This window comes from Mesoplodon mirus (genome assembly GCF_964341445.2).
Source record: "Mesoplodon mirus genome assembly, chromosome: 11".
Lineage (NCBI taxonomy): Eukaryota > Metazoa > Chordata > Mammalia > Artiodactyla > Ziphiidae > Mesoplodon > Mesoplodon mirus.
Window position 1 is genome coordinate 38,235,212 of NC_138987.1, and position 23,548 is coordinate 38,258,759.

The 23,548-nt window shown below is 39.2% G+C and overlaps 1 protein-coding gene across 1 annotated transcript in view; it reads left to right on the plus strand.

Moving 5' to 3' along the window:
• EP300 (EP300 lysine acetyltransferase) overlaps positions 1-23,548 on the plus strand; it is a 74,639-nt gene that overhangs the window by 21,667 nt on the left and 29,424 nt on the right. Inside the window, exons 2-12 of the mRNA XM_082635665.1 lie at positions 239-876; positions 7,271-7,447; positions 8,927-9,188; positions 10,488-10,601; positions 11,523-11,768; positions 15,917-16,010; positions 16,581-16,718; positions 18,267-18,384; positions 19,046-19,220; positions 21,610-21,687; positions 22,150-22,259. Of these exons, the coding sequence (XP_082491791.1) occupies positions 239-876; positions 7,271-7,447; positions 8,927-9,188; positions 10,488-10,601; positions 11,523-11,768; positions 15,917-16,010; positions 16,581-16,718; positions 18,267-18,384; positions 19,046-19,220; positions 21,610-21,687; positions 22,150-22,259 (2,150 nt within the window). The remainder of the gene's footprint in view (positions 1-238; positions 877-7,270; positions 7,448-8,926; positions 9,189-10,487; positions 10,602-11,522; positions 11,769-15,916; positions 16,011-16,580; positions 16,719-18,266; positions 18,385-19,045; positions 19,221-21,609; positions 21,688-22,149; positions 22,260-23,548) is intronic.

The following is a 23,548-nucleotide window of genomic DNA, read 5'->3' on the forward strand; positions in this document are numbered from 1 at the left end:
GGTCTTGTTTTAGGTACAGTCTATAATTGTTCAGACTTGTTGGTATGACGATAATTTTTATATATTTTATATATATAACACTTTCTTTTAGTATAATATGAAAAACATACAAATAGATAGTATTCCATGGAGTGAGGTTTCGAAATGATATTTAATGCTTATCAAGAACAAAGTATAGAGAACTTCGTAATTTTGACTCTGTCATACTTTAACCTTTATCTTTCCTCTTTGTTTTTAGATTTTGGCTCTCTATTTGACTTGGAGCACGACTTACCAGATGAATTAATCAACTCTACAGAATTGGGACTAACCAATGGTGGTGATATTAGTCAGCTTCAGACGAGCCTTGGCATGGTACAAGATGCAGCCTCTAAACATAAACAACTGTCAGAATTGCTACGTTCTGGTAGTTCCCCTAACCTCAACATGGGGGTTAGTGGCCCAGGCCAAGGCATGGCCAGCCAGGCCCAACAGAACAGTCCTGGATTAGGTTTGATAAATAGCATGGTCAAAAGCCCAATGGCACAGGCAGGCTTGACTTCTCCCAACATGGGGATGGGCACTAGTGGACCAAATCAGGGTCCCACACCATCTGCAACAGGTATGATGAACAGTCCAGTAAATCAACCTGCCATGGGAATGAACACAGGGATGAATGCTGGCATGAATCCTGGAATGTTGACTGCAGGCAATGGACAAGGGATGATGCCTAATCAAGTCATGAACGGTTCAATTGGAGCAGGCCGGGGGCGACCTAATATGCAGTACCCAAACCCAGGCATGGGAAATGCTGGCAACTTAATGACTGAGCCACTGCAGCAAGGCTCTCCCCAGATGGGAGGACAAACAGGATTGAGAGGGCCCCAGCCTCTTAAGGTAAGTGCAGTTCTGGTTTCTGTGTACCATCAGTATGTTTTTCAGTGCTCCAGTGATGGAGGAGGAGGGCTTGAGGTCAGGTATTCATTTATTCTTTTTTTTTTTTTTTGAGTTTTTATTAATTAATTAATTAATTTTTGCTGTGTTGCATCTTCGTTTCTGTGCGAGGGCCTTGTCTAGCTGTGGCAAGCGGGGGCCACTCTTCATCACGGTGCGCAGGCCTCTCACCATCGCGGCCTCTTTCGTTGCGGAGCACAGGCTCCAGACGCGCAGACTCAGTAGTCGTGGCTCACGGGCCTAGTAGCTCCGCGGCGTGTGGGTCCTCCCAGACCAGGGCTCGAACCCGTGTCCCCTGCATTAGCAGGCAGATTCTCAACCACTGCGCCACCAGGGAAGCCCCTCATTTATTCTTTACTGTTCATGTTTAATCTTCTTACATCATGTATCACTTCCCACATATTATATGTCAGGGATCTACTGTGTTGTCACAAGCTTTATGAAGCTCTTATATTAAATGTAAGTAATACTTCTTTTTTTTTTTTTTTTTTTACAAATGATTGCCAGCTAATTCCTGTTCCCTGTGGCACAAGTATTAGAATATTTTCATTTCATTTCTAATTCATCTCATCTTAGCCTTCATAGCCTTCCTTAAAAAAAAAAAAACACAGTTTTAAGATAGCCAGCATTATATTATCTTCAGGTAGACTTTATTTGTTCCCATTGCTTGGAATGTCCCTGTTTTTTAAGAGATGTGGTATTTTTTTTCTTAATGGTTGATGAAAATTAAGGTGCATTAGTTTACTATAAAGCCTCAACCAACATTCCAGGTCTTCCAGTTATCCTGATTTTGGCTGTTATTTGAAAGGTTTAGAGGAAAACAGGTTTTGTGTTTCATAGAGGGGCCGTGCGTTGTGAATTGTTCTCTTGGCCTTCCCCATCCCTGGGCCTGTCCTGAGTGCTGTGTTGGCTCTCTTGCTCCATCTTCTGTTCCCTGACCAGGGATCGAACCCATGTCCCCTGCAGTGGAAGCGCGGAGTCCTAACCACTGGACTGCCAGGGAAGTCCGAAATGCTTTTCTTTTTTAAAAAGCCTGTTTTCTTAGCCTTATTAAATAGAGAATGCTAAATATATTTTTAAAAACCTTTTAAATGTGTACTCTGTATGTATAATTAAGATGTTATAAGCGTATGTTGGATGTTTACTCCTCCATATTTTTCCTACACATTTTATTCCTTTTTCTTAAAATGGTATCACACTATGGTTGCCAGTGCCTGGCATGTAGTTAGTAAATAGTTGTTGAATGAAAGAGATGGCTTCGCTTGGAAGGTGATACTAGAGGTGGGAGAGATTTTCACAAGGAGTCAGGAGCAAGCTTGCTCTGTAAGAGGATAATTTGAGCAGGCATTGGGACTTCTATATTCCTGAGAATAATGACGGTGAGAGTTCAAGGATGAAATGAAGACATACGGATGAATTGGGAGTGGGGGCACTGAGGTCACATGTAGATAAATGAAAGCCCTTAAATTTTTTTTTTTTGCTACAGGATAAAGAATATTGACATCTTGACTTAGGAAAAAATTCTGTTTGGCATCACTATCTACTCTATAGGTTCTCCCTTTCTGGCACTTTTATGTTGCTGTTTTGATGTGGTTTACTTAGAACACTTGGAGTGAGAACCAGAAACAATAAGGTAGAATATTTATTAGGTACCTCTTCTAGATTTCTAGGAACCTGCCTATGAAGAGTCCCTGCCCTCCTGATGTTTATATGGGGGGTGGGGGGGCAGGGATGACAGACATTAAACTTTCACTGATTGAACAAATATTTACTGAGTCCTAGCTTTGATGATGAAGATAAAGCAGTGAATAAACTCACTTCATGGAACTTACTTTCTTTTTATATATATATATATATTTTTTTTTTTTTTTTTTTTTTTATTTTTGGCTGCGTTGGGTCTTTGTTGCTGCGTGTGGGCTTTCTCTAGTTGCAGCAAGCGGGGGCTACTCTTCGTTGCAGTGCGCGGGCTTCTCATTGCAGTGGCTTCTTTTGTTGCGGAGCACGGGCTCTGGGCACATGGGCTTCAGTAGTTGCGGCACGCAAGCTTCAGTAGTTGAGGCTCGTGGGCTCTAGAGCGCAGGCTCAGTAGTTGTGGCGCACGGGCTTAGTTGCTCCGCGGTATGTGGGATTTTCCCGGACCAGGGCTCGAACCCGTGTCCCCTGCATTGGCAGGCGGATTCTTAACCACTGCTCCACCAGGGAAGCCCGGAACTTACTTTCTAGTGTACACATAAGATATAAATTCATAGTATTCCAGGTAAGTGCTGTGAAGAAAAATAAAGGAAGGAAAGGCGCATTGGGAGAAGGCCTAGGTTGAGAGTGGGGCACTGTCGTATTTCTAATCTAAATCACAAATTTCTGCATCAACATTGTTTCAGGGACTGGATATATAGCAGTAAATTAATCAGACAAAAATCCCTGTCCCTGTGGAGCTTATATTTTCATGGACAGGGGCAATTCAAATATAAAAACTTAATTATTAAAGTATTTCCTTGTTTTAAATGAGTCTCACCTATATTTTATATTTGAAAGTTGATGTAAATTGTTACTTTTGGAGCTCTTCTCTTAAAATTAACATCGCTTTGGCATGTGATATTAAAGAGTGTTTAACCTATAAAGTTTTAAAGTAAGAGCAATGATTGATTTGTTGTATCTTTGTCTTTCCTGTGTGTTCTTGGATAGGCAAGGAGTGAAGCAGGTAGGAAGAACCAGTTAAGAGGGTATTAAGTATAAGGCAGGGAGGAAGAATCCATGTTGAGAGAGAAAAAGACAGATCTTAATGCCATATCCTGATGGTTCTAAAGAGGAGGATCTTATTCCCAAATTTACAAGCTAGATGGGTGTGGTTTTAGGTGTACAGTATCAATTTGAAAAATAGTACCTGTGGGGTGATGACGCCCCCCTAAACTAAGGCAGTGGTGTAAGAGTAATAGGACTGAGTCTAGAAAACATTTAGGATTGGTTGTCGGTTCTGTTCTGAGAGATCCCTAGTCTTCCTTGTTTATCATTGTACATGCTGCCCTGCCCCTGCCATGGTTAACATAGTGCCTGGCGAGTGACTTGGATATAGATGTACTTATCAAATCTGATAGGCTGGAGGACATGTCAGGATGTAGTTTAATTTGTTATTATTTGGTGAATCACGGAGTCACATTTTCACATTTAGTATCAGTGTGCACTACTGTTGATGCCTGCAAGTCTTATTAAGGGGTTTTTGTCCCTATGTTAAATGTTCCTAAACTGTTAAATTTGTTGTATATTGGGCACTACTTTTTTATTTGTCAGTGTCTGGTACCATGGTGTGTCTTATGTGTTCCTGTGTTCCCTTTTAATGTATTGAACACTAAGAAACAACCTGTAGTGTCAGATTTATTTATTTTTTTTTTTGCGGTACGCGGGCCTCGCACTGCTGTGGCCTCTCCCGTTGCGGAGCACAGGCTCCGGACGTGCAGGCTCAGCGGCCATGGCTCACAGGCCCAGCCGCTCCGCAGCATGTGGGATCTTCCCGGACAGGGGCACGAACCTGTGTCCCCTTCATCGGCAGGTGGACTCTCAACCACCGCGCCACTAGGGAAGCCCCAGATTTATTTTTAAACAAAGATAAAATAGTTCCCTGCAGGTCCCTTGGTTTTAGTTGCCTAGAACTGTTTGTGGCTTCCTGGTCCTCTGCCTTTTCAGTTTAGGTGGAGATCTGTATCACTACTGTTCAGGTAGGTGGTAGTTAGTTGGACATCTGGATCACATTAGCTATAGAGAAGGGAACAAGATCAAATAACTAACTACAGTGTAGCAGAAATTAAGTACAGTATATTCCCTTCCTATTCTATTTCATGGGGGAGTAGTGGGGGGGGGTAAATAGAAAGGGTAGCAGTGGGGGGGGTGGTTGCATTTCATTTTCTAACACTGGCAGCAGAACTCTGAGGGAGATAGGTAAACAAAAAGCCCGAGAGTCTTTGTTGGTCCGAGTGACCAGAAGTGTCAGGAATGAATAACTGCCAGCTGACCAGCAGTTAGTGCAATCTGTATATTTGAGACCATAGTCTGCTACAGAGTGAACTTGGAGTTTCTAGGTAATGCATTGTGATTGAGGGAACAAGCAACGTTAGGAATTGGTTGAAACTCGGTTAGTGTGGGTAGTCAAGGCGATATCTATGTGAACAAATGTGTGAAGGACCAGATTCTACTAGGATGTGTTTGATGAAGGCATTACGCTTATTAACAGGAGACATCAAGGCATCTTACAAATCCCAGCATTTTATCTATATAAATTATGGGCTCTTAAATGGCTTTCATTTTATGTCTACCATGAATTTCCATGCTAATAAGAAATACAAGTAAAATATAACTCCTCCAGGTGTAGGCGAGCATACTATTGGAACTATATTAGTATAAATATTAGTACTTTAAAAGCAATATGTAGCCGCAGCACTCCCAGCCACATTGGAAACTACCAAAAGAAACCTGAACTTTGCATTTAAGCCTGTTTTTGTATTTGATTGTCTGGCCAGATTCACGTAGGAAATTCCGGTTATTGGAGACTGAATAAATTTTTTACTCTGGATGCTTCCCATTCATGCTGCCTCATTTTTTTTTTTTTTTTTTTTTTTTTTGCGGTACGCGGGCCTCTCACTGTTGTGGCCTCTCCCGTCGCGGAGCACAGGCTCCGGACGTGCAGGCTCAGCGGCCATGGCTCACGGGCCCAGCCACTCCGCGGCATGTGGGATCTTCCCGGACCGGGGCACGAACCCGTGTCCCCTGCATCGGCAGGCGGACTCTCAACCACTGCGCCACCAGGGAAGCCCTGCTGCCTCATTTTTTTATGCTTTCACCCACACTGTGCCACTTCCCTCAGTCTCATTCCCTATTGTCATCCCTGCCTCTTTGCGAATTTAATATTTTATTTCCTTTACAGGTTAGCATTCAGGAGTAAAAAATAGGAAAGGAGGGTGTGCCACTCACTGCCTAGTTACAGGGAAAGGGAAAAGCTTAAGCAAATGCTGGCGATTCAAGAAGCATGATGCTCTCAGGTTTGCAAGTTAATGGGTATAGGAGATAGGATACCATGGAGAAGTAGTCAGTTCTCATGAAGATCATGAAAGGTCTGGTATACCATGGTTTTCCCCCCTTATGAGTAGAAAAAGTGAGGACAGAAGGCAAGAAAACCTGTTAGTCACAGTCTACAAAAGCTGTGATGAAGAGCTTTGTATTAAGACAGTGACAGTGGGCATGGATACATGGGAATGATGGGGATTGGGTGGCTAGAGGCAGAATTTGAAGGACCCTTTGGTAGAATTGGATCTGTCTGAGAAGGATATAGAAATCTAGTATGACTCCTTTTAATTGGACAGTAGCTGTAGTGTCATTAGTTTTCATTCTGAGTGCTTGCTAGTAGGTGATGATTGACTTACAGTGGGGTCTTATGTGGAAGGATAGAATTGTAAGTTGCATCATTGTTATCAGTAAAACATTTGGTTTTTGAATAATTAACGTTCTGTTCTTTAAGTTAATCATTATACAGATGATGGTTCCACATGGACTTAACATAAACACAGGAAAAAAGTTACTTTTTTTTCTTTTTTTTTCTTTTGGCCATACCGCACAGCATGTGGGATCTTAGTTCCACGACCAAGGATCGAACCTGTGCCCTCCTTGCATTGGGAAGGTGGAGTCCTAATCACTGGACTGCCAGGGAATTCCCGAAACTTACTTTTTAAAGTATATAAGGATTGCAGATACACTCAGATTACTTTAAGAGCCAAGGAGGCAATTTAATAAAGCAGCTGGGTGTAAGACAGCAAGAAATGGTGCAGACTTTGAAGTTTGCATGCTATATCTAAAGGATTCAGATTGAAAAAGTTTTAAAATCACTGTTCTACCATGTCCCTAAGTAAAAAAGTACATATCCCCCTAAACTACCAATCTTCTACCTTTTATATAAAGAAAATGCTGGAATAAGCATTTTGATATATCAAGTTCTCTAATATATTTAAGGATTAGATGGTTTATTGAGTTGAATTGAATTTATTAAGTTATAGTTTGCACATTAAATGAAAGTTATTTAGTGCATTAAAAGTGGAGATGAATGGCAGAGCCTGCTTATTAGATATAGCTAAATGAAGACGCTTATACATTTTTCTAAAACGTTTATCTCATATTTACAGCAAACAGCTCTAAATTTACTGTACCTCAGGCCCCTAGATTATAGTCTGTTTATGTATACAGAGAGTTTCTTTTAAAATTGTCTTTGTAAATTAGGAAGTGGAAAAGGAAAGGAAATAGTAATGTCCTATTAGTGTGGGGAATAAGATTTAATTTCTCTTCTGTTTCTTGTTCTTAGATGGGAATGATGAACAACCCTAATCCTTACGGTTCACCATACACTCAGAATTCTGGACAACAGATTGGAGCCAGTGGCCTTGGTCTACAGATTCCGACAAAGTCTGTACTACCAAATAGCTTATCTCCATTTGCAATGGACAAAAAGGCAGTTCCTGGTGGAGGAATGCCCAACATGGTGGGTAGTAATCTGTTTACAAATTTGTCTTCCATCTGACACTTTAACAGAAGAATTGTGTTAAACCTTTTATGTCTTCTATTATACTATACACACTAGGATGTAATGGATGGCCCCTGTGATTGAGGAAGCTTGTGCCTTCCTTCCATTTCACCTGGTGTTTTTTTACTTGCAGTATTGACCAGTAAGGATGCTGTCCAAATAGGAGCAAGTGGGGCTGCTACAATGAAAGTTTTGGGGTCCTGCCATATGCAGCTTCTCCTTGTGAGCAATTCTTTCTGTAGGATACAAAAGTGGAACCTTTTTCCTCTTGGGAAGGACTCTCTGAAAAAGGATTCCAACTCTCAATCACCACATCTACTGATTTGTATCTGATACTATAACACAGAAGTAACTTCCCTTTCAAAGTTACAAATTGTTTTTTGTTTTGTTTTGTTTTTTGTTTTTGGGTTTTTTTTTTTGTGGTACTCGGGCCTCTCACTGTTGTGGCCTCTCCCGTTAGGGAGCACAGGCTCCAGATGCGCAGGCTCAGCGGCCATGGCTCACGGGCCCAGCCACTCCGCGGCATGTGGGATCTTCCCGGCCTGGGGCACGAACCCGTGTCCCCTGCATCGACAGGCGGACTCAACCACTGCGCCACCAGGGAAACCCACAAATTGTTTTTAACAGTGATTTTTGTTACGGTAAAATCTCTAAAGCTTCTAACATTGCTATTTTTCTAAAGTAAAACTATCTCTGTTTGTAAATGTGTCAAGTAGTCCGTGTCCATCTTTGGAAAAAAATTGTCCTATAAGAATTTTATTTCCTTTTCAGATGTTTTAGGTTTTTTGCTTTGTGTCCCATAGTCATTGAATGTCTATATTTCAGATACTCCGCTAAGTACTGGAGACAAAGATGAATAAAACATGGCATTTCTGCCTCCAGAAATGTTTACTTTTTTCTTAGGAAAAACCAAATTTCTTCCAGAGTTTACAGAAACTAATTTTTCACCCACCTGAAAGGCCCCTGCCAGCTCTCCCAAGAAGCTCTTCACTATTCTTCAAAACCTAACTTGAACATGCTCTTCACAACAGATCCCTTCCTTTCCCCCCGTCGCACTGGAGTTTACCATGTTCTTCTCTTTCTGTTTTCAGAAGAGTTGCTTCAGAGCAACCAAATTCAAATAATACATTTAAAAAAAATTTTATTGGAGTATAGTTGTTTTACAATTGTCCTTCTCTTTCTTTTGCTCTCTGTATATTATACATATTTTGATTATATTGCTTGCTAATGTAGCAATTTGTTTTCTTGTTAAATTGAGCTTCTTGTTGGTAGAAGTCATCATTTATCGTAGAATCCCCTGTGTCAAAAAATTGGGTCTGGTACATGGTAGACTGTCCTTAAAGGTTTTCACCGAAAATCTCCAAGTCCGTATTTATTAAGGAGGTAGCAAACTGTGACACCTAACATCAAATGCATTTTTATTGTTTTATCCCTTAGGGCCAGCAGCAGACCCCGCAGGTCCAGCAGCCAGGCCTGGTGACTCCGGTGGCCCAAGGGATGGGTTCTGGAGCACACACAGCTGATCCAGAGAAGCGCAAGCTCATCCAGCAGCAGCTTGTTCTCCTTTTGCACGCTCACAAGTGCCAGCGGCGAGAGCAGGCCAACGGGGAAGTGAGGCAGTGCAACCTTCCCCACTGTCGTACAATGAAGAACGTCCTTAACCACATGACACACTGCCAGTCAGGCAAGTCCTGCCAAGGTGAGTGGGCTCAAAGGGTTTTTGTGCTCAGCAATTAATATTTTTTTTTTTTACAGTTAGAGCTGATCACATTTTCTCTCTTCTATTTTGAGACTCCTTACTGATAATGCCTTACTCTGTATTTAGTTATGATAAAATTCAGTATCATTTTGTGAATGAGTATCTAGAGATGTGGTAGGAGAGGAAGTTTTAGATTCTTCCCTTTTGGGGTGATACTTACTGACATTTATTTGCCCCAGCATAGCTTTAAATATTATTGAGGATTTGCTAACTATCATGTAGGCCAATACTAAAAGAATGTTACCCAACTTAATACAATTTGTATATTTATAGTCATTAGAAATCTGTGTGTTGTTTTTTTTTTTAATTTTCATTGGAGTATAGTTGATTTACAATGTTGTGTTAGTTTCTGCTGTACAGCAAAGTGAATCAGTTAAACATATACATATATCCACTCTTCTTTAGATTCTTTTCCCATATAGGTCATTACAGAGTATTGAGTAGAGTTCCCTGTGCTATACACTAGGTCCTTATTAGTTATCTATTTTATATATAGTAGTGTGTATATGTCGATCCCAATCTCCCAGTTTATCCCCCCCTCCCTTTCCCCCGTGGGAACCATAAGTTTGTTTTTTACACCTGTGACTCTATTTCTGATTTGTAAATAAGTTACTTTTGTACCATTTTTTTAAAAGAGAAATCTGTTTTTATAGTTTTTTTTTTAATTTATTTATTTTTGGCTGCATCGGGTCTTTGTTGCTGCACAGGGGCTTTCTCTAGTTGTGGTAGGTGGGGGCTACTCTTTGTTGTGGTGCGCGGGTTTCTCATTGCGGTGGCTTCTCTTGTTGTGGGGCATGGGCTCTAGGCGCGTGGGTTTCAGTAGTTGTGGCACATGGGCTTAGTTGCTCTGCAGCATGTGGGATCTTCCTGGACCAGGGATCGAACCCATGACCCCTGTATGGCAGGCAGATTGTTAACCACTGCACCACCAGGGAAGTCCCCAGGTTTTTATAATGTAAAGTAGATTGCACAGCTTTGTGGTGAAAAATAGGGGCTCTGGAAGCCAGACCACTTGAGTTTGAATCCCACTTTGGGTGCTCTGTGACTTTGTACACACCAGTTTTTGCCTGTTTTCTCAACTATAAAATGGGAGGATTAATAACTACCCTATAGAGGTGTTATGAAGATGCAATGAGTTCATAGCATTTGTAGCACTCATTATGTGATCGGTAAGTTAGCTAACAGTAATGTAAAAATATAACCTGCATTGGAAAAAAGAATCATTTTTCTTCTTTTTAGTGGCACACTGTGCATCTTCTCGACAAATCATTTCACACTGGAAGAATTGTACAAGGCATGATTGTCCTGTGTGTCTACCGCTTAAAAATGCTGGAGATAAGAGAAATCAACAGTGTAAGTGACTAAATCTTTTGAAGCTTTTATATCAAAAGTATTCTTAGACTCACCAGCGCAGCTTGATGAGATGTCGAGTACCTCTTGACTGTGTGAAGTTCTGTGAATGCCTAGTGCTGTCATACTAGATTATTTCCACTTACCACTAACTTCATATTAATAAGCTTAGAATGGAAGTACTTATTACCTAAAATAAGATCCAGAAAGATCATTGCTTTGACATTGGGCAAGTTACTCTTTTATACCTGTGATCTAAATATTTAGATAATTTGAAATTAATGTAAAAAGAAAGAAGAAAGTTTGAGATTATTTTTAGAAGCCTGGGGTGATGAGCTTTTCTTAGAGGAAAGACAAGTCAAAAGTAGAAAGTGCAGCCACCACACCTCCTTTAGAAACAAAACATTTAGCATTTAGGATTGAAAGATAAATTTGGAACTGTATATATAGCATGTTTTTAAAAAGTAATTAAATTCCATAAATTAATGAAGAAATCATAAATAGCCCAGTAGAGAATTGGGATTAGGAAATAGTTCACTAGAGGGAGGAAATACCAAAAAGTTCCCTATTAAATTAAGGAATGAAATAAAGTACCATTTCTCTCCTGTCACATTGATGGAAATGATGCTACCTGGTGTTGGCTTTTGTGTGGCTCAGGCATTTCATACACTCCGATGGGAATATTGATACAGCCTGTGGGAAGGCTTTTGGGTATTTTGGATCAAAAGCTTTTCATGCCAGTGATCCCCTTTGACCCGTCAGTTCTGCGTCTAGAAATTTTTTCAAGGAAATAATGGGAAACAAGATGTGTGTATTTCGTAATCACATAACAATAATTTTGTGTTTAAAATTCACTCAGACATCGTAGTGTTTTCTTTCTCACCATCTTTAATGTTGTAATACTGTTTCTTTTGTTTTCTCTAGCAATTCTGACCGGAGCACCAGTTGGACTTGGAAATACTAGTTCTCTAGGGGTGGGTCAACAGTCTACTCCCAGCCTAAGCACTGTTAGTCAGATTGATCCCAGCTCTATAGAAAGGGCTTATGCAGCCCTTGGACTACCCTATCAAGTAAATCAGATGCCAACGCAGCCCCAGGTGCAAGCAAAGAACCAGCAGAACCAGCAGTCTGGACAGTCTCCCCAGGGGATGCGGCCCATGAGCAACATGAGTAAGTCTGTGTCCTCCTCGTGACAGATGTGATACCGGTTGTGTGTGTAAATACCATGTAATATGCAAGGTTAACTTCTTAGTTTATTTTAGTCTCTGTGTGTGTGTCTGTCTGTCTCTTTAATTGTCTCTCTTTTTCTCCCTGTCTCCCTCTCTTACTTTTTTTGTTACATGATTAATTTTTTGAAGTAACTTTTAAAAGATTATAGTGTAGAAATCCCCTTGTAATCCACATACCAGAGGCAACTGCTATTGGTTTATATCCTTCTTAATCCTGTTATGCATATATTAGTTTATATTTCTAGAAGTGGGATCCCATGTGTTATAACAGACTATTTCTTTACACAATGTGGACGTCTTTCCGTTTCCATGTCTAATGTATCCTTTTTAATACTTATATAGTATTTTGTTGCATAGAACAGTGTTACAGGTGGACATTTAAGTTTCCAAATTTTTTGATACTTTAAATGGCACAAAGAAACTTTTGGCTCGAAGTATTCTTTTGGTAGTATTCTTTTGATTTGAAATGTTTGGTTATTGTTAATATAGATTTCTACATATCTGGCAGCAGTAGTCGTTTGCCTTTGAAATAGTTTATCAAATACACTTGTTCTCCTAACCTCTTCCTATGATAAAACTGAGAGGGAAGGGCAAGTGTGAGCAGTGTTCTAATATCCTAATTTGGGGGTAGTTTTTATTCTGTAATTGTATGCTAAAATAAAGGAGATTTGCCTTATGACTGTCCCTTTACTGTCAGGCAGTTGAGCATCTAAGCAATTTTGTATAAATAGTTAAATACCCAGCACAGGTAAGCCCATAACTTTTAATTATTTGCCTCTTACTCTAAAATTGTTCTTGATGATGAAGTTCTTCTGTAATTAGACAGCTGTCTAATTTGGAATAATCTACCATGCTTTTTCCTTTGAAACCCATTTTCATCCCTCTGTTAATAAGTGCAGTAGGCTTTAGTTTCTGCACACTGTTTGATTCTAAATGAGAAAATTGGGCACACTACTTTTGTAAGAATGTAAATCTTACTGATTTTTATTTTTAACTTAAGGAAATGTACACTATTTCATAACAAGCAATGCTAACTTGTTAAACAGTTATTGAGAAAGGAGTTTTGAAAACTGGACTAGAAACTGGAATGAAGAGCATTCCTGCCTTTTCAGGCTTGTTTTCAAGCTCTTGTTTATTAAAAGAGAGATCTGAGGACTTCATTCCCCCCCTTTTCCATTGCCCACCCGCCCTCCCTCCCTCTCCCTCCCTCCCTCTCCCTCCCTCCCTCTCTCTCCCTCCCTCCCTCTCCCTCCCTCCCTCTCTCTCCCTCCCTCTCTCCCTCTCCCCCCTCCCCCCCTTCTCTCTCCCTTCTGACTATGATTGCTTTTTTCCTCTCTCTTTCCAAGTTATGTAGAGTGCGTCTTTGTTGAGCTTTAGGATCTTGACCCAATGCAGTTGTCTACCCCTGACCTAGATTTTCATTTTTGTAATTGGTTGTTTCCCATTACTTTTTCAAGTTTCTGTGTATAATTACCAGTTTAATTCTTGTCATCTTCTCTTGTATCATCTGTGTATTTGTATGTACATTTATATGTACCCACAAAATTATTTGAAAGTTAACTATCTTCTTGGATTTCTTTTTCCCCCTTTCTCAGTGTCTTTTAAAAAAAATTTTTAGGATTAAGATTAATCAGGTTTTTCCATTTATTTCTTGTTATTGAGTTAACGGTGCCTTTTTGGTAATAACCATCATTGTGAGCCAGTACTTTTAGAATATCTCAGATATTTCTTTGTTGTGTTAGAGCCCATCTTGAAAACTGGTGTAAAACAAACGTAAAATGTCATCATGGTTTCTTTTCTTCAGGCACAAGCCAGATAGTCAAAGGCCTTCTTTGAAGTAATTTTTCCTTTAATACCATAGTCCTGTAATGCAGGGACATTCTCAGAGTTATAAATTTTAGGTACCTGTGATTGACAAGGGCATTTGAATAAAAACAGCATTCACTTAGATGTGCTGTGTGCTGAAAAAAACATACTAAAGGGGGCATGACCCCTACTTTTGAAACATCTCTAGTTTGGATGGGCAGATAAGTGACTAAATAGACAAAATAGCAAGATCTCTACTATGTGTATCAGGTTATAGAGATTCTGTAACACGGAGGGGAAGAGGGAATCCACTCGAGAACTCCAAATTAGAGCTTTTTACTGTAAGCCTTCCATGACCATATTTTTGTTAGGGCTTAGAAAAAATACGTATTCTCCTAGGGCTTAGGATTCCCCCTAGGGCTTTAAAAATATATATATATATGTATGTGTGTGTGTGTGTGTATATATATATATATATATATATATACATACACACATACATATATATATACATATATATATACACACACTCACTGAATATTAGGTGCCTTGAATTCTTTTTTTGTTCACTTTCTTTCTGACTTATTCTCTGTCAGTGCCAGTAGTGTCTTTCTTCCTACATTTTTGTATTCTCAAGTGAATGCTTACTCTTAGGGTTTTGAATGCGAACCTGTGTAAGGGTATCCTTCTCAAGTTATGATGGAGCCATTACTTGGAGTAATGGACCCGCTACTTCAGAGGGAATGTTTGGCTGTGTTTTCATGCGCCATCAGAAGGCAGTAAGATAAGCAAATTGATACATAGTATAATCACTTTTTCTTTTACCTTCATGTTGTTGTGACCAGTAGAACAAATCTGTGTTAAGGGTACGTAATTTTTCTAAAAATGAGTATTCACACGTGGAGTGTTCATAGTGACAAGTAGACCACTACCAGCAACTACGTTTTAGAGCCTGCCTTGTTGATGTCAGAAGCAGAGTTCTGCCTAAGCATTTGGGAAGCATGATGGAAGAAGGCAACAGGATTTTTATTAGACATTGTCTAGAAATCTAGTCAATTATTTTCATTTTAGGGAAGTTTTTGTTTTCCTTTTTTTTTTTTTAATACTTGGAGGGTATATTAATAAAATTGTATATCAAAAATTTTTTTAACCACACGAAAATCTGGTTTAGTGTAAATATTGTTTGTTTTTTTGTTTTTAAAGAAATAATATTCATTAAAATCATTAATCGAAAAAGTTAATATATGTACATAGAGCTATTCAAGCCAATTTGAAAGAGTAGTCAATTAAAAATGCTTAACCCAAATACTGTTTTTCATTCCCCTCCCTAGGGGTCATCATACATGTCCTTACATAGATTGTGCTTATGAAAGCACCTGCATATATTAATTCAGTTCCCTAAACATTTTTGGTTCTAGTTTTTTAGCTCCTTTTAACATCATTACTCTTATGTCTGTCCATACATATATGAGTATAACTGTAAGACAGAATATCAAGTGGAAATCCTAAGTCAATGAATATATGCATGAATTTTTTCATCTGTTTAGCAGTTACCAAATAGCTCTCCGAAGAGTGTGGGTCAGTTTACACATCTATGAATTTTTATTGAAAATGCTTCTTTTCCCAAACCTTTCTCAACACTTGGTATTCTCAGACTTTATAAAAAAGTTTTCACAGGAATTCCCTGGCTGTCCAGTGGTTAGGACTCCACGCTTCCACTGCAGGGGGCACAGTTTCGATCCCTGGTTGGGGAACTAAGATCCCATAAGCCACTAAGATCCCTCAAGCCGCACGGCCAAAAGAAAAAAAAAAGTTTTCACATTTTCGTACATGAAAAACATATTACTTTAAATGCAGTTAAGCATATTTGCATACTTTTAAAGCTGTTGTATTTCTTTTTTATGTAAATTGCCTATTCCTTTCCTCTTGGATTCTTCATCTTTTTCTCACTGGGTTGTAAAGGTACTTTGTGTATTAGCCTTTATATATGTGTTGCTAATTATATCGTAAATGATTATTTATTATATACAATGCTAGCATTTTTTCCCCCTGATTTGTCTTCTGTCTCTTGACTTTGTCTATGGTGATTATTTTACTTATTACTCAAATTTTTAAACGTCCTTAAGACTTCTGTTTTGGGTCTTACTTTGAAAGGATAAAAATTTCTGTGATATTTTCTTCTAGTACTTTCATAGCTTTTCCTTTCTCTTCATCCATTTTTATTGTTTTTATTGTTGTTGTTGGTATTTAAAATACTCTGTCTTGCTTTTTGTTTTGACCTAGGTGCTAGTCCTATGGGAGTAAATGGAGGTGTAGGGGTTCAAACGTCGAATCTTCTTTCTGACTCGATGTTGCATTCAGCCATAAATTCTCAAAAGTAAGTTTTATCTTGGGTTGTGCCCTTTGTCGGATTTCAGACACTTGTTAGAATTCCTTGAGTTTTTTTAGTTTGCTTGATTTGAAGATATCCTTGATGAATGAAGACAAATAATATGTTTGAGTTTATTCTTTAGGCTCTCTATAACCTCTTTAGAAATTGTATCAATTATTTGGGGTAACTGACACCTTCCCAAATACAGTAGAAATTTCCAAATGCAGCTGCTTAAAAAACGAGTTTGCTCTATCCCAGTGTTAACAGTTAATCCGTTGCCCAGTGGATTCCCTGGGATAAGCTGTGTCAAAGTGACAGCTTAGTCTTATAACACAAGACTTAGTCTTTTAAACACACGACATCATCTACCCCTCTACACAAAGAAATGTTGTGGGTTTAACTCTTTTCCCTCACACAAGTACAAATACATACACACCATTTCCCCCAGACTTCTTTATGTGTAAATAGACTTGTCATAGTGTATTGGTCCTATTGCAGTCATCACTGTCAGCTCTACTTAAATGAGATCCTTTCTCCTCCCCTTCTTCACTAAAACTATTTCACTCCTTTTAAAAGCCCAATGATGAGTGAAAATGCCAGTGTGGCCTCCCTGGGTCCTATGCCAACAGCAGCTCAACCATCCAGTACTGGAATTCGGAAACAATGGCATGAAGATATTACTCAGGATCTTCGAAATCATCTTGTTCACAAACTGTAAGATTGTCGGCTTGTCTTATTCATAAGGAGTTACCAGGTCAACATGCTACCAATCTGTCAGGCACTTAAACACAAGAGAAATATTACTGATTTTTCTATAGCCTGGCTGCTGCTGCTGCTGCTACTTCTATGGCTTTCCTGCTTCCTATTCTCTGCTTCTCAACTTTTTCACCATCATTTGTTAGGAGTCTTTCAGCCTTTAATGGTGTGTGAATGATTCTGCCTAGCGACAATAATCAATATATATTAGTTAAAAATTATTCATTTAGGGCTTCCCTGGTGGCGCAGTGGTTGAGAGTCCGCCTGCCGATGCAGGGGACATGGGTTCGTGCCCTGGTCCAGGAGGATCCCACATGCCACGGAGCGGCTGGGCCCGTGAGCCATGGCCGCTGAGCCTGCGCGTCCGGAGCCTGTGCTCTGCAACGGGAGAGGCCACAACAGTGAGAGGCCCACGTACTGCAAAAAAAAAAAAAAAAAAATTCATTTGATACTGTCTTTACAAAACTCATATTTTAAAAGAAAAACTAGATCTTAGATCATTAGAATGGTAGAGGCAACACTGTCTTCCGTTGTTATCCTTGGTAAAGCTTTTATTATCTTGACAAATTGAATCTGTTTGGGTGGTCTCTCGGTGGTCTTCTGGTCCTCCAAATGTGCACATTGCAGTAGTTTGTGAAATACCCTTGCACTGTTTGTTGTGAAGTTTATGTATGCCAGGCACACTGCCTCACAAGCACTGTCTTGTTGGATAGGAGAAAACTCTGAGATTTTAATACTGAATTAATAAGGAATAACCAAAACAAACTTATCTTGTGATCACAATAGATTATTTGGGAATGATCATCTGACTTGATGTTAAATGTTTATTATGTGCTTGCAAATTTTTTTACTAATTCGGGTTTTCCATTTATTTCTTCTCCACTTGGTTATTTCAGGTACAGTACACAACTGAACATGAGATGTCCAGATGATAAAATTAGTAACTGACATCACATTTTGTCAACCTTCAGGAAAGTTAGTGCCAAGCGTTTTGCAGGGAATTGCTAGAGAGCAAAAGACATTGAATTTAGCAGAATTATTATGCATTTTTGTTCCCTTCACTTTAAGTTTTTGATCATTTAAGATTTTGTAGAGATTATTAGGTTTTATTTTACCAAGCTGAATAAAGAGAGTAGAAGGATCTTAAGGCTGTTGTTACTTGGTACTTTGGCAAAGGTCAGGTTTTCTCACTTCCTTTATGCAAATAGCCCAGTATAATTTTTTTGCTCTACGTTAGAGTGACTGGGACCAGAGAGTATTTTTATGGAGTCATTTCTTAATTCTGATCAGGAAAACCCTTTCATTACCACAGAGAGACACTTCCATTTTGGTCAGTAATTTATATTTGAAGACATCTCATACCTCATTTTAAAATTTTACCTAAAGTGTTCGTTGTATAAAAATGAGAAAATACTAATCAGGAAGACATTTAAAATACTGTGTACTTATATGGTGAGGAAAAAAATGCTGACATGATATAATAGTGGAAGGATTTTCTATTCCTAGTGTTCAAGCCATATTTCCTACTCCGGATCCTGCTGCTTTAAAAGACAGACGGATGGAAAACCTGGTCGCATATGCCCGGAAAGTGGAAGGGGACATGTATGAATCTGCGAACAATCGAGTGAGCATCTGTTTTTTCTACTCAAGGCAAAAGTGGACCTCTTCTGGCTGTTTAGTTTATTCCTCTTAGTTGCACGTACACGGAATACTATACTTTAGAGGACACCCTTTAGCCATCCTGTCTTATTCTCACTGTGGAGTCACGATAACAAAGCAGTTTTCTTAAAGTGTACGTCAAGAACCTTACATTTTTCCTCTTAATAATACAGTGCACTCATGTGGCACTTTATCTGGGTTGTCCTTCTGTCAGCTAAAAAGTGGTTGAGCTGTTACCAGCTCTGTGCTATTTTCACTAGAATATGGTGAATCAGCTGCTTAGTATTTTCATCTCAAGTAGTATTTCTGTATCAGTTGAACTTTCCTCCCTAAATTGGCACTTTTTCAAAATGTAGCATATTCTTCCCACATGCTGTAAATTGTAAACCTACTTTGAGAAGTCATGCTTTACTATGTAGGATCATTATGTAGCAGCTATTCATATGATCATTCCAAACATGAGCTCATATTTGGAATGTTGTAGGAAAGTAGATTAGATTTATTCTTCTCCGTTTTCATTTCTGCCTACCTTTTTAAATGAAGCTAATGTCTGTTCTTAGTTCATTTTTTGTTACCTGATGGTAGTCCCTCTTTTTTCCTCATCTCTGTTTTCAAAATTCAAAAAGGCGGAATATTACCACCTGCTAGCTGAGAAGATCTATAAGATCCAGAAAGAACTGGAAGAAAAACGAAGGACTAGACTACAAAAACAGAACATGCTGCCAAGTGCTGCAAGCATGGTGCCAGTTTCCATGAACCCAGGGCCTAACATGGGGCAGCCACAACCAGGAATGACTTCTAGTAAGTGCTTTTTATTATATTTATTTTGGGGAGAAACTGAAATAAAACGGTTCCTAACCAAATTCACTAATTTGCATTAGCTTGTGTAACTATTCTAGAGCTTTCAAATGACTTTTTTGCCTTTTCAAAGAAAATAATTCATTCTCTAGTAAAAACAGTAAGCTGAACAGTATATTGAAGATTTCTGGACATGACTTGACAATATGGCATCATTTTTAGTGCCAAAGATATTCTTCTGTCATAGTGACACCTAGGAAGTGATAATCCACAGGTTTTCACTGATTTGCATATGGCAGGCAGCCAGCCAATAGATGTAGACTGAGCAGGTTCAAATGCCTTACTGGCTTTGATACATCCTAAACAATATCACGTTACTTAGGTTGTCACACTTTCTTCTTGACCCAATATGTTCCAAATCTAAGAACTGTTTATTTTTTAGAAGCATCATTTGAAATTCATCTTGACAGTTTCAGCCTTCTTGACCTAATGAATTAACTGGATAGCCAAAATGTTCATGCATTCCATTATTCATTTATTGACTCATTACTAGGTTCCAAGCAGTGAAATATGATGTGGGTACACAACGGTGAGGAAAAATACAGGCTATTTAAATGATGTGTGAAAGGCTATGATAGGGAAAACCTGTGTTTCTTGAGTCAGGGAAAGCTGGCTACTTATAGATAGTGCCAAATGAGCCAGCAGGTACCAACTCTTAGGGCATTAGTGGATTATAAGTGGACTGAGAAATTCACCCCCCACAGGCCTTGAAGTAGTCAAATGGAGAACTTCTGGCAGCTTCATTTGTTAACTGCAGTGTTGTGCTAGATATATTTTCTCACTGAGCCATGATATGAAAAGAATTGAGAACAGCATTTCTGGCAGAGGGAACAGCATACGCACAGGCCCCACTAGCAAGGGAAAGTGCAGGTATTTTTTGAGTAGGTAGGAGAACAGTTTTTCAGAAACAAAGTCAAGACTAGAGTTGTGGACACTGCCTCAGTGCTAATGGTTTGAACTAGGGCAGTAAATAAGATACAGAGACAAGTAGACAAATTTGAGATACTTGGGTGTGGTAGAATTTACTTGAATTCTTCAGAAATTTGAGCCAAGTTAAAAGTTTATCAGATGTTAAACTGTAGTCTTATGTTAAAATAAAAACAGGATGGTACTGGTGCAGTAGGGTAGTGGAACTGAGTAGCCCTAAGTATATGTTTATAGACTGAGATTCCTGTCTTACCCCATACACAGGAATTAATTGTAGAAGAATCCAAATTTTTTAAACTTTAAACCAAAAAATCAAAAGTACTACAGAGAATATTGAAGAAAATATAAAATGAAATGAGAAAGGTCTCTAAAGTAAATACTACCTGGAACCTTTTTTTTAAAAATAAATTTATTATTTTTTATTTTATTTATTGTTTCTGGCTGCATTGGGTCTTTGTTGCTGCTTCTTTTCTTTTCTCTAGTTGCAGCGAGTGGGGGCCACTCCTCATTGCAGTGTGCAGGCTTCTCATTGTGGTGACTTCTCTTGTTGTGGAGCACAGGCTCTATGCACATGGGCTTCAGTAGTTGCGGCACGCGGGCTCAGTAGTTGTGGCTCGAGGGCGCTAGAGCACAGGCTCAGTAGTTGTGGCGCACGGGCTCAGTTGCTCCGCGGCATGTGGGATCTTCCCGGGCCAGGGCTCGAACCCGTGTCCCCTGCATTGGCAGGCGGATTCCCAACCACCGTGCCACCAGGGAAGCCCTACCTGGCAGCTTTAAAGAAAGAAGAAAAAAACGGAAGATACCATAAACATAATAAGTGAGGAAACCAAGGAAACTATTTTCATATTAAAGGTGCTAGTGTCCTTAATATACATTTAGAGTATATACATATATATGTTTTCATCATTCTTAGTTATTTCTATTTTTGTATTTGTTTTAAGAGGTGCGTGATGAGATATAGTGCAATGTAATATGTGTATTATTTAAAGTCAGTGTTCACAGTGGGCTTGTATGCATAAAAACACATCACTGGGGTACACAGTCAAACTTGGTCACTGGACAGAATCTATGGCTATTGTCTGTAGAGGTATTCTTCATACCAATGAAATAACCAGGCTTGATCAAATAACAGCATATTAAATGCTGTATTAGTCTTTTTAAATATGAGCATTAATATTATTGTCCTGTCAGTGCTGAAAGCACCCTGGTTCATAAAGAAATGTACTAAAACCATTTGGAGGCATTTTCTTGTATTCCGGAAATAACATTTTCTTCAGGTTCCTGTCTAGTTCATAGCTTTATTTTTTTGATATTCAGACTGAATTCTGTAAGTTACACTTTATTTTTTAAAGGGGAATGGCTGCCTGAAAGATGCATTTCTAACCATTTCTGTATTCCATTCTAGATGGCCCTCTACCTGATCCATCTATGATCCGTGGCAGTGTGCCAAACCAGATGATGCCTCGGATAACTCCACAACCTGGTAAGTTATGAAAGAAATCGGTGTACTTAACCATGGCTTTTTTTTTTTAAGAGTTCCTAGTGTATCACAAGATTACACCTGCCACAGGCCAGCAGCAGGTACCATAATTACCTGCCTGAGAAATCAGAAAGCCTTTTATTAGAGTAGGAGCCCAGGGAGGAAGGAAGGGTGAAGAGCAGATTGGCTGACAGGTCAAGGGTCAAAAGACATTAAATGATCAAGCATCCATTTAAAAACAACTAGCCAAGATGAAATTTATTCCAGATTGTAAAATTTGGTTCAGAGACCATACATTAATTAACAGTGCCCTTCTGTGGCTGCTGTGAATGAAATAGAGATTCACAGTTGGAAGCAGGTGCCTGTATTTGTCCTTATACAGTGACATAGAATCATAAATAAGAACTCTTTTATTCTCCAATTACATGAAGGTGTTCAGATCTAATATTTTACACTAATTCACAGGTTTGAATCAATTTGGCCAGATGAGTATGCCCCAACCCCCTATTGGACCCCGGCAAACCTCTCCTCTTCAGCACCATGGACAGTTAGCTCAACCTGGAACTCTCAACCCGGTAAGTTTGACCTCTGGGTAATCTTTGGCCTTTACTTGACATTTTAAAAATCCTTTTTCTTTGAGAGAACAAATTCTCACACTTGCTTAAACAGCTAACTATACATAATTAATTCTTAACGTTGATTTTTTTTCTACAATTCTGTTGTATTTCCCCTTAATATAGACGATTAAATAATTAAAACTAAACCATATACCACAATTAGGCAGAGAATACTAAAGTTCTTAATTGTCACCTACCCCTTTTACCTGTATGCATTGTTTTTAGAAATTTATCCTACAGAAATAATTCCTGAGATACTAAAAGGATATAATTTGAAGGGCTTCCCTGGTGGCGCAGTGGTTGAGGGTCCGCCTGCTGATGCAGGGGACACGGGTTCGTGCCCCAGTCTGGGAAGATCCCACATGCTGCGGAGCGACTGGGCCCGTGAGCCATGGCTGCTGAGCCTGCACCTCCGGAGCCTGTGCTCCTCAACGGGAGAGGCCACAACAGTGAGAGGCCCGCGTACTGCAAAAAAAAGAAAAAGAAAAAAAAAAGGATATAATTGAAGAAAATTCATATTAAGGATGCTACGTTATGTACTGTGTTATAGGAAAAGGCCATAGCCTGAATGTGCTGTAAGGGATTCATTATGTTTAAATTATGGTACATCTGTAAATTGCAATGCTTCATAAGCAATAATTTCAGAACTTACATGATGGCGTGAAAGGTGTTTACAGCTTTAAGTGGGAAAAGCAGGTGTCTAAAGTATATTTATTATAGGATCCTATATCGTTAAGGACTTTCTTGATTATAATTTATATAAAATAAACACTAAAAGAAAGATTTCCTTCCAAATACTGTTCATACATAGTCACAGAACTAGAAAGCTTATAAGAGCAGCCAGTCGCTGCTGCCTGGAGTCTCAGTGTTGAGTAGTCGGCATACTTTGACACAGTCATCTCTCTTCCATAATGCCTCTCTTCCCCAAACACAGAACCTACCCAGGCAGGAAACTATCAAGAGTGATGGAGGGGCAGTTGCCTGATTTTAGAGAGTGGAGAAGATGGCCTCTGAGCACCTCACTGCTCCTTATGCAAATTCTAGACCTGTCATCCAGCTTTCCATATTGGCCCCAACCCTTACCCTGCTTCTCAGTTAGTTAGTGCTATCAATTGTTAAGCCTTTTTGGAGTTGTCTAGCACCAGTCTGCTGTGTTTAATGAGGGGTCTCATTCATCATTTTAACCTATGAAACAAATACCTTTCTTAGAGTATGAAGTTCTTGGCCTTTGGTACCCATAATTACTC